This window comes from Mirounga leonina, unplaced genomic scaffold, assembly GCF_011800145.1.
Source record: "Mirounga leonina isolate KUSES-001 unplaced genomic scaffold, KU_Mleo_1.0 Mir_55, whole genome shotgun sequence".
Classification (NCBI taxonomy): Eukaryota; Metazoa; Chordata; class Mammalia; order Carnivora; family Phocidae; genus Mirounga; species Mirounga leonina.
Window position 1 is genome coordinate 10,679,249 of NW_023270816.1, and position 12,594 is coordinate 10,691,842.

The window sequence follows — 12,594 nt, forward strand, 5'->3', positions numbered from 1 at the left end:
GGACCGGCGGGCAGACACGGCTGGGGCTGGGGGGAGCCGTCCTCCTCCTCACTCCTCCTGGGCAGCTGGTCCCAACACTGACTGTCCCGCGTCCACCCACACGCGGGCACTTGACCTAACTGCTCCAGGCGCCGAGGTGTGTGCCCAGGGTGTCTGCTGGACTGGGGTGTCAAAATGTCACTTCTCACAATGCATTTGGTGTGTTTGGGGTGAAACAGCCGTTCCTTGGAGAAAGCAACGTCTGAAAAGTGGTAAGAGTTTTCAGGCGGTCTCGTGTCAGGAGACGTGAGAGGAAGCTGGGCCGTGAGGCCGGCCTGCAGCTACCAGGCCCCCTGAGCGCCCAGGGCCGGGCCGCCCACGTAGTGCAAGGACAGTGAGGGTCAGCCGGGGGCTGTGGGCTGACACTTGGCAGCTCAGGGCCCAGACTTCTTGGCAGGAGTGCCCACCGGCTTCCCCTCGCTGTGCTGACACTGGCTGAACGCAGCCCGGACCTCACTGCCTCCCCGCCCCCTGCGTCCCTACGCTGGGAAGAGGCTCGGCCAGGCTCGGCCTTCCCCAGAAGTCCAGGTTCTTCCCTCCCCGACTGGGATTCCAGGCTGTGGCCCAGTCCGATCGGTTGGAGGGTGTTTCCCCGGCCTTCCCAGAACCTGCTCGGCAGATACTGGGTTTCTGCTTCACGGTCGGCCACTGGGCCAGGGCCGCGGTGGTATGGGTTTCTCTGCAGGCCCCGGTCCCATCCTGCTACCAGGGCCAAAACTCGACTTTGTGGAACTCAGACTAACTGAGCAAAACCTGCCTGAGATGTCACAACCCACAGGAATCCTGGGGAGGGACCCCCACTAAACCCACGGTGGGAGCGGCCGGTGATGGTTCAGGGCCGGGACTCTGTCCCAGAACCGACTCCCCCTGGTGATTATGGAGCCCATTCCGGATCCTTGGGAATCAGGATGTCGACTACCTCATCAACTGGCGGCCCGCGGCAGGGGTGTGCTCGCGGTGTGCCCAGCTCTTAGCGCTCACTGCGCCTGGGGAACGTGTCCCGTTCCAGCAATGCCTCATTCCTGTCAGTCACAGACACAGTCAGTCCTGGAGGGGCCGGCCCCAGGGACCACGGGCAGGGAGCCCCCAGCCCGTCACAGACTTCTACCATAAATCACAAAAAAATTAACGTGTGGAGAAACATATCTCAGCCTCATGCCTGCCTCCTAAGCATCAGTACAAAACGTGTCGCTTTTATTTCTCGAGTAAAATGTGCATTAAGCTCCCTCCAACATCACCTACAACCAAAATCACTTTCCTCGTTGATTTCTTTCTATATTGTTCAAAGGCTTCCTGCTTGGTGTACAGAGACCCGGTCTCTCCCTCCACATTTATGTCGCCATTTCACCCCCCAGATCAAAGCAGGGCTTCGTCCCGTCCCGTCTCCCCAGACGGCCTGTCCTGCACCTTCTTGCTCCAACGTGCGTGTTGCCCCGTCTTTCCCCCTCTGTTTGACTCAACCATAATGCTCGGAAACCCCACACCTCCTGCTACGGGGCGCGGCGTGTGTGTGTGCGGATTTGATGTGCACTCCTCTGTCTCTGTTTGGATTGGGGACAGCTCAGAGAAATACAGCTGCATCGGTGGGGGGTCTCCCGTGTGGTAACGTGCCCCTGATTCACCTCAGTCACGCTAGCCAAAACCCACTGTGCGCCTCTTCTCCCGTGCTTGCTGGAGGAGCCGCAGGAGGAAGGGGCGCCTGATGACCACGTCACGCTCAGCTCTGGTGGCCGACGGAACCCAGGAGGTCGGCCCTAAACGGAGCTGTTTTCTCCACGAGGACCCCAAACCTACACCTTCACCACATGAAAGGCAGCAGGACGACCTGCAACCAAACGAGCTCAATGCTCCCCTATTGGGGTTTGTCTCCCTTCCCCCCAAGAGAAACCCTGCTACTTCTTTTTAAAAAAGGGAGAGAGATTCATTTATAGAAAACCTTTGTACAATTTATTTCCTGTTATTAATCCTTAAAGTATAAAAATGAGGCTCTAGCTAAATGCAGGGTTTCAGCGGTGAAATGTTGACCATGTGAACAAATAAATAAATATTTACAGTCTTTGGCAGAACAAATGAAGTTTCATCAATCTGGAAGAGAAGTTTGTTCAAAAAAACATAAATAATTTACCAAAAAAACTATGGTACATTCTAAATATTCACATCATCATCCCACAGAACTGTGCTGCTTGGCTAAGGGACGCCAACACAGAAACCTCCGTGGTCTCCACGACCGTTACATTTAGTCCGGTCTCCCACACCCTGCTGTCCTGGGGACGCGGTTCTACAGAAAAGTGCAGCAAAACAAAAAATCACCCTCGAAGGAAGCAACAAACATAACTTTATCGAATGAAATGTGCAAGTTAAGACAAAAGTTATGGATCCTCTGTACTTTACATAGACATGAGATCGCCATCGACAGAAAGGGGAGAAAGATTTGCCCGCCTCCGTCAAGACAAACTTCTCTTCTTAAACCCCTTATGCGGAGCGAGATTAATATTTCCTGTAGGAAGATCATGCAATTTAAGGCAGGAAACAAACACACACAAACTTGTGTCTATTGTTGTATGACTGCTTAATGGGTGTGTCTGGCAAGGCTTATGCTGATTTTCCTTCAGCATTCCAAGTCTTAAATCCTACGTACAGCAGACAGGCAACGGGAAAGAAGACCGACTTACAGCTGCGGACAACAGTATCCGTTAAGGTTCCATTACGAACTCTTCACTCTCACTGACCTGTTCCCCTCCATTTTCAGCATGCTTTATCATGACAACATATTGCTATAAAGCTTGTATCTTGACAGGAAGGTATTTTGTTGTAACTGTACCTTTATATTATCATATATGCATTATATGTTTATTCCGAGTAATTGTGCGACATGTGTAACTTGACATATTTAAAATAAGTTACTGGTGAATGAAGCTGCATCTAGTCATTTAATAAATATTAGCAAAACAGTTTTAACTGGAGCCTTGGTGGAAAGTGCTGCCAGATTAGGTAAAAGCCACTTTGGCATCGTTTCGAAGCCTAGAATAAGCAGTAGATGTTAGGCGCGTTTGTGGATGTGTCCGTCTGCTGGTCCGCTCTCCGGTAGCAGAGATCGGCAAGGCAGCTCGAGCAGGAAGCCGGCGATGAGAAGGCAAAATCAGGGGACAGCAGCGGCGTTCCCTCCAGCCTGTGGGTGGGAGTGGTCAGCCGCCCTACAGGAGGCTTTGCTGGGCCCACATCGGGACCCACGCTAGCCCCGCTTTGCAGGCGGGCCCCTCTCAGGCACAGCTGCACCTCTGCCAAGCACGTGGGCTTCCGCGGGGGGCAGGGGCGTGCGGGGAGGGGCTTCCGTTTGTTCTCGTCATTAGTGCTAGTGTGCCGATTAGAGGGCTGGCTCCCCACGCGTGCGACCGGTCTCCTGCCCTCTCTGCCCCCACGGCACTTCATACTCCAGCGGCCCCGTCTCGGGGTCGACCGAACGGGACCACCGGCTACCGCAGAGCAGCTCTAACCCAGGAACGGAAATGGCTTCGAGCACTGAACATCGCGGAGCAATATTTTTCCTGCTTAATTTATGACAATGGCTTGCGCACAATATTCCCTTCAACTCCATATACACATAAATACAATAAGTAATTACATTTTATGCAAACGTCATTCTTTTTAAACAAACAAGAAAGAAACGACGTAATGCCATGCTCAAGTGTCACTGCACAGAAAGCCTCGCGCGTCATCAGGCTGCCTTCTTGTAGCGGGCTGGATGTCCACCAACACTGATCCTCTGAAGGCGCTTGGGCTCGGGGTCGATGATGGTGAACGACCCTCGACGTCAAGATCAAGGACAGGAGCTGCTGCTAAAGACAGAGAAGCTGAAGCACCAGCACACGGTGGGGTCTAGGTAACAGCATCTACAGTTCATGTCTGGAAGTACAGCAAGTCTTGCTTAGACGTCTACAAAAAGAAAACACAACGAGCGGAATTAGGACGGCTGGACCATGGGTTTCGTTTTCTTTTATTTTGTTCTGCCTGTAACCTAAAACATCATCTTAAGTTTTTAAAAATCCACAATATGGACGGGTGGATGAATGGTTGGATGCATGCATGGAAAGAAGGAAGGGAACGTGTCATGTCTTGAAAGACAACCCAACCGACGGAAAAAAAAAACACATCACCAGAAGCAACGTTCTCATGTTCCCTTTCTCGCTTTATGTGTAATTTTCAGTGTGTGATTGTTGAGAGGTACCTCGGAGCCTCACTGACCTTATGAGTAGGAGGGGTTATTTTCACGCACTTATGAAGGTATGGGGAGCAGCCTTCCAGGTCTGCAATATTGTGATTCAAATACATTCCTCGAGAGATAACTGCAGAGATCCCCCTTCCTGCTTGCTTCTTTCCTCCCTCCCCTCCCTCCTCCTTCTTCCTTCCTTCCTTCCTCCCTTCCATCCTCCATTCCTTCCTTCCTTCCTTCCTTCCTCCCTTCCATCCTCCATTCCTTCCTTTCTTCCTTCCTCCCTTCCTTCCTCCATTCCTTCCTTCCATCCTTCCATCCTTCCTTCCTCCTTTCCTCCCTTCCTCCCCTCCTTCTTTCCCTTTTTTTAGCAAAGGTAACAATCTAAAATGCCATTAGAGGTCCAGAAGGTATACAAAATGTACACAGCTAAAGGATAGAGCACAATGTGAATAGGCAGAGCCTGTGAATAATTGGAAAGTGTTTGTTCTACCAAAGGAATTCACATTCAATTTAAAACAAACAGATAATGAAACAAACAAACAAAAAAGCTGACCAAACAAAACAGTTGCTTATTGCCCTAATGTGCTGTGTTTATAAAAGGAAAGTTAAAATGCATGTCCCTTCCCCATTCTCTGTGCCGCCCACACAATGGTGTTCTCACCCACCTCTGCATTCATATTTGAGGTCGGAGAAATAGACCATTTCTTGAGAGAAGACAAACAGACCCAGCCGCCCGCCAGCGTAGGTTTGGTCGTAGACTGGTCCTGAGTCCGCCATGACCTGCTTTCCTTCATGCACTAAGACTCTGAAAACAGAGCGCAGGAGAAAGAAAGAGGGCGTGAATGCCGGGGGTGGGAGGTCAGCTCTCTCTTCACATAGCCAGCCAGCAGCAACAGGTCACGGGTCCACGACCCCCCACTCGCTGCAACTGGCCCCTCAGCCACAGTCAGAGAGCTCTTGGTCCCGAGCTCCGAGAGCCAGACAGCCACCCGGCGGAGGGAGGATCATTTCCAAGCCCCTCTGCCTGGGCACCAGGTCCCCACCACCCGGGCCACCCTCCCCGTGGCCTGCACATGGTGTCGAAGCCACGCACTCACCTGCACCGGCCCCCTAGGCTGGGACTGCCTGGTGACAAGGACGGGCTCAACCCTAGTGCCCGAAGCAGGACTACGTGCGCTAAGCCCCCGCCCCCCCCGACAGGAGGGCGGCACGTGGGCGAGGAAAGTCCACGCCCAGACAGCGCGTCTGTGCTTTCCCTGCCCTGGTCTGCTCGTTCACGCTGCAGACACACAGTCCTGGCCTCCGTGAAGAATCCAACCCAGCCCTGCCCTTTCTAGCCAAGCTTAACTTTGCAAAAAAAAAAAAAAATTTTAAATCATTCACATTTATTTTCATCAAAATCAATTACAAAAGCTGCCATGCCAAAAGAGCAAAATACTGTTAGCTTGATATCTGTGAAAGTTTTATTTGAAGATGTGTTTTAAATTCAGCCATTCACATACCAGAAATAACTATGAATCTGTTCTCTGAATGAAGAACATGTTAATTTTGCAAAGATGCAGTTAATTTGCACTTTCTGGGGACGTCTGTGTGGCTCAGTTGGTTAAGCATCTGCCTTCGGCTCAGGTCACGATCCCAGGGTCCTGGGATCGAGTCCCACATCGGGCTCCCTGCTCGGCTGGAAGCCTGCTTCTCCCTCTCCCACTCCCCCTGCTGTGTTCCCTCTCTCACTGTCTCTCTCTAACAGATAAATAAATAAAATCTTTTAAAAAATAATGTGTACTTTCTGTCCCTTGCCCAGAACATTCATTAGGAGGAAAGATGCTCATCATCCTCCGAGTTACATGAATAAGACAAGTTTGATTTTCTCCTCTTCTGTAGATTTTTTTAATAAGTGATGTGCAGTAGAAGATGCAGGATAGAAAGCGTGAAGCGGAAGAGACCAGAGGACAGCATATGACTTAGAGTTCCCACTGGCTGATATGTCTTTAATGTTCAGACTTGCCTCCCAATGGAAAGACTCCTGCAGCGGGAAGTCACTTGGGGGAAGGAGCCGGCGCTAAGCTACTCTCACCTTATGTAGCCCGTCTTGGGTCTGTGGGTCAGATGCCACCTATAAGCAGTGTAGTCTTTCCAGCCGATGTTTTTGGGGTCGTGCCATAACGTACGGACCTGCGGAAACACATCCGTCTTGAGTCCAGTTGGCGCCTGGGTGTTGACCACGCCTCGCAGCGCCGAATGGGAAACAAAGACGTTACTTTGCAATCCGTCCCTGCGGCTCTGGCAGCCCTGAGCCTGACGGATGGGTTTCAAGGCCTAAATCCCTCGTGTGGCTCGAATCCACTGACAGGGAGCAGTGTGGTCCCGAGCTAAGAGCCACGGATTCAGAGTCTCCATCCTCTGCTGCCCCAACACGGGGCCTTCAGCAAAACACCTAACCTTAAAACCCAGTTCTCCCTACCTCTAGAAATGTGTTTAACCTACGAGAGAATCATCAATTGCGTTTATAAAAGCACCAGGCCTGGCATCTTTAGTCAGGTAGATTCTCCATAAAAGAGGGTTAAAACCAGCGTAACTTGAGTTAAAATTGATGACAACACGGAGGGGGCATCTTTGGTTGGAGCGTAGCCTGCTCTCTTGAGAACCCATGGTGGCTGCCGGGCCAACTCCAAGGGCCCGGCGCCCGGCTGCCTGGGCGTCCTCACCTGACCCTCGGTGTTCCCAGTATGCCACAGGGCGTTCCTCAGGTGCTCGCCGGTCCCCGTGGTGGAGTTCACCACCTTGAGGGACACGCCAGAGTAGCCGTAGGCCCGGGTGGGCTGGTCCTCCCAGTAGGTCTGCGTGACCTGCTTCCACATCACCACATAGAAGCGGCTGCTGGACTGGTAGCCGAACACGAAGCCGGCGTAGTCATCGTCCCGGTCGGTGTTCACGTAAAACGTGCCGCTGAAGTCGACAGACCCAAATTCATCAAAACCTGGGTGCCAGAGAAACATTCAGTGGTAGGATTCAGTCGGAAACGGCCTTCAGGGAAAGGCCGGGATTAGCCCGGGGTCAGTGGGTGCAGATATTACAGTTCACCTCGGGGTCTGAGACCCGGACGTGACTGACAAGTGTGGGATTTGATATGTTCAGACCCCACATACAGTGTTAGCTGAGCTTTACTGTATCATGGAACATTTCATGGACCAAATCCATAAAATAAAGGGCGTACCGGACATGAAATTCCAAATGGGTGACTCCCCAGTCCCTCGTCGAGACCGTTTAGGCAGATGTGGAAGGACAGGGACTCCCGAGAGACCCCCCCTAATCCGCCCCACGAGCCTCCCGCGTGCTCCCTGGGCACCTTGTCCCCAGGAACCGAGGACGGCGCGGGTCTCCAAGGCTCACCAACAGCAATGCCAGGGTCCGAGTTGGCCGTCTGCACCAGCTCCTTGCCTTGGTGGCGAATGACCCAGTTGGGGTCGATCTGAGTGGTGCCCTTGGGATCCAGGTGGACCATCTGGAAGTTCCTGAAGTCAGTCTCGCTGATGGCACTGTTTTCGGGACACACGTCATCGATGTCTGGGATGCTGTCATTGTCAAAGTCGTCCTTGCAAGCGTCCCCACGCCCGTCCCCTGCCGCCAGGACAAGCAGGAGAACGAGGAAACAGTAGATGGTTTGGCATCGGCCTTTCTGGAGCGTCCTCACACGCTCGCTGGGATGCCCCGAGGGTCCCCACTCGACACTGGTCCGTGGGGCCTGGGGGCTGTCAGCTAGAATGCCAAGCTGAACTTGCAGCTTTGCTTTCTGGTAGTTTTCGGAACTTCTATCACGACCTTTCTTCATCATCCTGCCCCAGATGTTCGGATTTAAAGCAGAGTTCTTACTCTATAAATGACTTGCCCTGGGGAGGTTCTTTTTTCTGGAAGCTTCTATCGACTTGTCAGTGAGGTGGTAGAAGGGGTGGGGGTGCGCGGCAGGCCCAGACCACCGGCTGCATGCGGGGGACTGCGGCCCCCACAGCGGCCCGTGTGCAGTAAGCATGACCACCCCCAGGCCGATGGAGGCTTCCTACACTAGCTCGTTTGGGAGCCGACTGCTTCAGAAGGAGAAAAAGGTACCAAGTTCAGCTAATTTCCTGTCACATTCTGGGAACCAGTAACATGCGTCCACCAAGGGGGACACAGGCGCACACACCCGCATGCATGAGGACACGGGAAAGCCCTGCGCGCTCTGGGCGAGCCGGCCCCTCCCCCCCACACGTCCCACAGGGCAGCCTGAGCGGAGCACCGTGGGTCCAGACAGGCTTCCTGTGTCCCGCTGAAGACATCCGCGTGGCTCGGGGGGGACCCACACCCCGTCTCCACTCCTGGAGGCCAGGCAGGGCCACACGCACCTGCCGCCAGTTTCTCACGCTCCCCCAGAAGCCCCGAGCACGGCCTGCTCCTCATTATCTACTGGAGACCCTCCCTGGGGCCCCAATCCTGTGGCGGCCCCCTGGGTGGGGTCAGCTGCCTGGAAAACCAGTCCCTTTTCCTGATAGTTCACACCCACCTTTTTTTGCTTGCTTTGCCCTCAAAAGACTAAGTCCCAACCCTCACTGTCATGACACCAGGTCCCCACCTCATCCCGTCTGTAACGGGCGCCTCTCTGCAGAGACGGCCAGTAGCTGTGGCCCCTGCCCCCCAGACTTGGGCCATGGGCTCCCCGCGTGGCACCTACCATCTGAGTCCTCCTGGCCCGGGTTGGACACCAGCCGGCAGTTGTCCCTGTCGTCGGGGACCCCATCATTGTCATCGTCCGAGTCACAGGCGTCGCCCTGGCCATCGTGGTCGTGGTCGGCCTGGTTGGCGTTGGATATGTAGGGGCAGTTGTCCTGATTGTTCTGGTGGCCATCCTCATCGATGTCCTCGTTGTTGTCACACTGGTCTCCCACGAGGTCATTGTCCACGTCGGTCTGGGGGACAGAGCAGGACCCATGCTGAGTGCTCACCCAGGGTGCAGGCCTGGGCCGCCTCGTGCATGTGAGCGGCTGAGCCCCGGGGAGGGCTGTCGGCGTCAAGGGGCGGCTTCGGGACGCTCCACCCTCCACGACTGCTCTCCACAGGCTCACGTCACAAAAAGAAGACCAGAAAGAATGAACGCCACAGAACCAAGTGCCTTTCTGACGTCGTCTGCGATGGGATATCCCAGGCACGACCGCGATGCATTTCGTTCGGTGTCTTCCGAAGGCAAACCTGGAGAAGCCCGTTCCCATGTCTGCTTCAGGGAAACGGGAAGATAAGTGGAAGGAGGCACAGTCTCTTCAGGAAGGGCGGCGAAGGCACCCACGCATTTGGCCCTCGGCCACCGAGATACGAGAGTGAAGCGCTGAGTTCAGAATGTTTTCAATTAAAATTACTGAAAAGTCTCTGCTGTCACTCGTTGGCAGAGCTAACGGATAAGCCACGAAGACACATCTATCTACGGCTGATAAGGTCCCCGGGCCCCCTTCTGCCCGTGGACACAGCCAATCGAGCACGTGGTCGGTTACCTGGTCGGGATTGTGCACCAGGGGGCAGTTGTCACAGTGATCGCCCACACCGTCCCCGTCCGTGTCTCTCTGGTCAGTGTTGTAGACGTAGGGACAGTTGTCCCGCTCATTGAAGACATCTGTGGGTATTCCAGGGGAAAACGGAAAAGGCACAGGGCTTTTCCTACTGCACTAAGCAACTTCCAGCCAAACTTTTATTTCACACAAAAGGACCTAAGATTATGGTGAAGTGTAAATATTATCGGATTCGTGGAAGAACATATGTCAGACTCCCCATTAAAGTTCAAATCCCCTGAGCTTAAACTAGAGCCCCCTTCCAGGGCACCAGCCTCTCGGGCGGAACGTGACCTGGGGGACCCTGTGGGCAGCTTTGCCACGGCCGACTCATGAGTTGTTAGAAGTAAGGGCATGGGGGGAATATCCTCGGACAGGGAGGCAGGCGCTGCCTTCAGACATGTCTCAGAGGTGCGATCTCGTGAGGAGATGGGACTGCACTCTTGGGGCTCTGACAGGGGTAAGCGCGAAGGACACAGGGCGTGGGACTAGGGCCCTGGGTCACGAGAAGGAAGATGCCACGTCTGCAGCTCTATGAAGGGAGGTCCTGAGGCGGGCGACCCCCCGCGGGCCCCAAGAAGGACGGGTCGGGTGAGGTTGGGCTCCCGCGGGAACAGCTAAGCACCGTTTAATCTCGCGCCTGCCGCACGTGCGGCCAGCTCACACCACGCCCACGGGAGGACGATGCCATGCCCGGTCGCGAACCCGCGTCTACAGCCAGGAGCAGGACTGACCGTCCCCGTCGATGTCCACGGAGCACGCGTCCCCCTCGCCGTTGTTGTCCGTGTCGATCTGCGCAGGGTTGTGCACATACGGGCAGTTGTCACAGCGGTCCCCAACCTCATCCTTGTCGTAGTCGAATTGGCGGGGGTTGAAGAGAAGCTGACAGTTGTCCTACGGAAACGCAAGGGAAGGAGTCGGGACGCGCGTGGGAGCTGCGCTGGGCTGCAAGTCACGCCGTCCAGACGGAGCCCGTCAGCCAGCCCAGCGCATCTGCCTCCCTGTGACAAGGACGGCATGCCGTGTGCTTCGTGGTGAGAGCAGGTACATCGCAGCGTGAGTGCGCTGGTGCATGAGGACCCAGCCGGGGGCGCGGGGGTCGGGTGGGGGCGGCCGTGATCAGGAACCGGTGGCCTGTCCCACTGGGCTGCACGGGACGTCACGCACGTCCAGCAACACCCTCCTCAGAGAGCGCTAGTGAGTACGCGTTGCGTTAAAGGCAAGCGCATGCCGCCTGGTGGGCCAGCCGCGCTCCTCCCCGGCCCCCACAGGAGCGGGCCGGCCCTGTGAGCAGAGCAAGACGCTGGACTACTGCAGCTGTCCCAGCAGAGCGCCCACGGCCCGACGCACTGCTGGTCACCGCGTGTCGCCCACAGCCCGCACCCTGCCATGCGGCGTCGCGTGGGGGGAATGTGGGCCACAGACGTGTATGGGGCCCGGGGCGGGGCTGTCCCCCCGGCCGCCCGCCCCGGAGGCCAGAGTGGCCCCGCGGGCCCCACCTTCTCATCATCCACACCGTCATTGTCATCATCTTCGTCACAGGCGTCCCCGGTGCCATCCTTGTCGAAGTCTTCCTGCCCAGAATTAGGCAGCAGTGGGCAGTTGTCCTGCGAGCACAGGATGCACACGAGTTACAGAACGCTCAGGGGGCACCACTGGTGCCATCCGGGTCGGGAGCCGTCCTCAGCAGGGACGCCGTCCTGCTGCCACTGCCGCCAGACAGGGAAGCTTGCGTCCTTCGCCCAGGACCCCCGGGAAGCTGCCCCACGAGAGCAGGAACCCGAGGAGCGGGAGGGTCCGCCGCTCGGGAAGCCTGGAGCAGGGCCGAGCCCGCGGGCCCCTTCCTCCCTGCGACCCGGCTCACAGAGCCGCACTCACGCGCCCTCCCCAGCCCACAGGCGCCAGGAGTCGGGTGTGGACACCCGCTCAGAAACTGAGGCTAGAGTCCAAATCATCTCCCCGGTGAGCTCTTCACAGATGTGCATAACTGACCTAATTAGAGAAGTCATTTTGTTTGACTCCAACAATGCTCTAATTCAAACCTGAGCTGCATTTCAGGTCTGTTCCCCTGTGCACCACAGAAGTCCCCGGGTGGCCTCCAAGCAGACCAGACCCACCCAGGCCACGCCTGGAGCCAGCCAAGGGCTCCCCGGTGCCATCACACCCAGACCCCCCCAGTCCCACAAATGTGACGGAACACAAGCGCTCTCCAGCAAGTCACCACCTCAAGAAAGGGAGCCATGTGGAGCTGAGGATGCAGCTGGAACCACCCAGAGCTCCCAGTTGTTTAGACCCATAAGTTATGTCCAAACGGCCACAACGGCCCCAAATGGGAATGCCTGGATAGGTGGGGGGCAGGAGGCACCTGCAGGATGAACACCTGCAGGATCAGGCCCCGGGGGTCAGCATCTGCTGGGTCAGCACCTGCGGGGTCAGCCCCCGGTGGTCAGCACCTGCGGGAGGCTCTCAGGGTCAGCAGCTGCGGGGTCAGCCCCTGGAGGTCAGCACCTGCAGGGTCAGCCCCCGGGGGTCAGCACCTGGGGGTCAGCACCTGTGGGGTCAGCCCCTGGAGGTCAGCACCTGCAGGGTCAGCCCCTGCGAGAGCTCCTGGGGGTCAGCACCTGCAGGGTCAGCCCCCAGGGGTCAGCACCTGCGGGGTCAGCACCTGCAGGGTCAGCACCTGCTGGGTCAGCCCCTGGGGGTCAGCTCCTGGGGGTCAGCCCCCGGGGGTCAGCCCCTGCGGGGTCAGCACCTGTAGGGTCAGCCCCTGGG

At 56.1% G+C, this 12,594-nt stretch overlaps 1 protein-coding gene across 2 annotated transcripts in view; it reads right to left on the reverse strand.

Annotated features, from left to right (window-relative positions):
• Positions 1–1,963: 1,963 nt before the first annotated feature.
• LOC118001902 (thrombospondin-2) overlaps positions 1,964–12,594 on the reverse strand; it is a 26,082-nt gene continuing 15,451 nt past the window's right edge. For both annotated transcript variants that reach the window (XM_034992087.1, XM_034992086.1), the window contains exons 14-22: positions 11,322–11,429; positions 10,557–10,716; positions 9,769–9,887; positions 8,958–9,192; positions 7,643–7,870; positions 6,958–7,229; positions 6,327–6,424; positions 4,918–5,057; positions 1,964–3,972 (exon numbers count right to left, since the gene is read on the reverse strand). In XM_034992087.1, the coding sequence (XP_034847978.1) occupies positions 3,965–3,972; positions 4,918–5,057; positions 6,327–6,424; positions 6,958–7,229; positions 7,643–7,870; positions 8,958–9,192; positions 9,769–9,887; positions 10,557–10,716; positions 11,322–11,429 (1,368 nt within the window). In that variant the 3' untranslated portion in view covers positions 1,964–3,964. The remainder of the gene's footprint in view (positions 3,973–4,917; positions 5,058–6,326; positions 6,425–6,957; positions 7,230–7,642; positions 7,871–8,957; positions 9,193–9,768; positions 9,888–10,556; positions 10,717–11,321; positions 11,430–12,594) is intronic.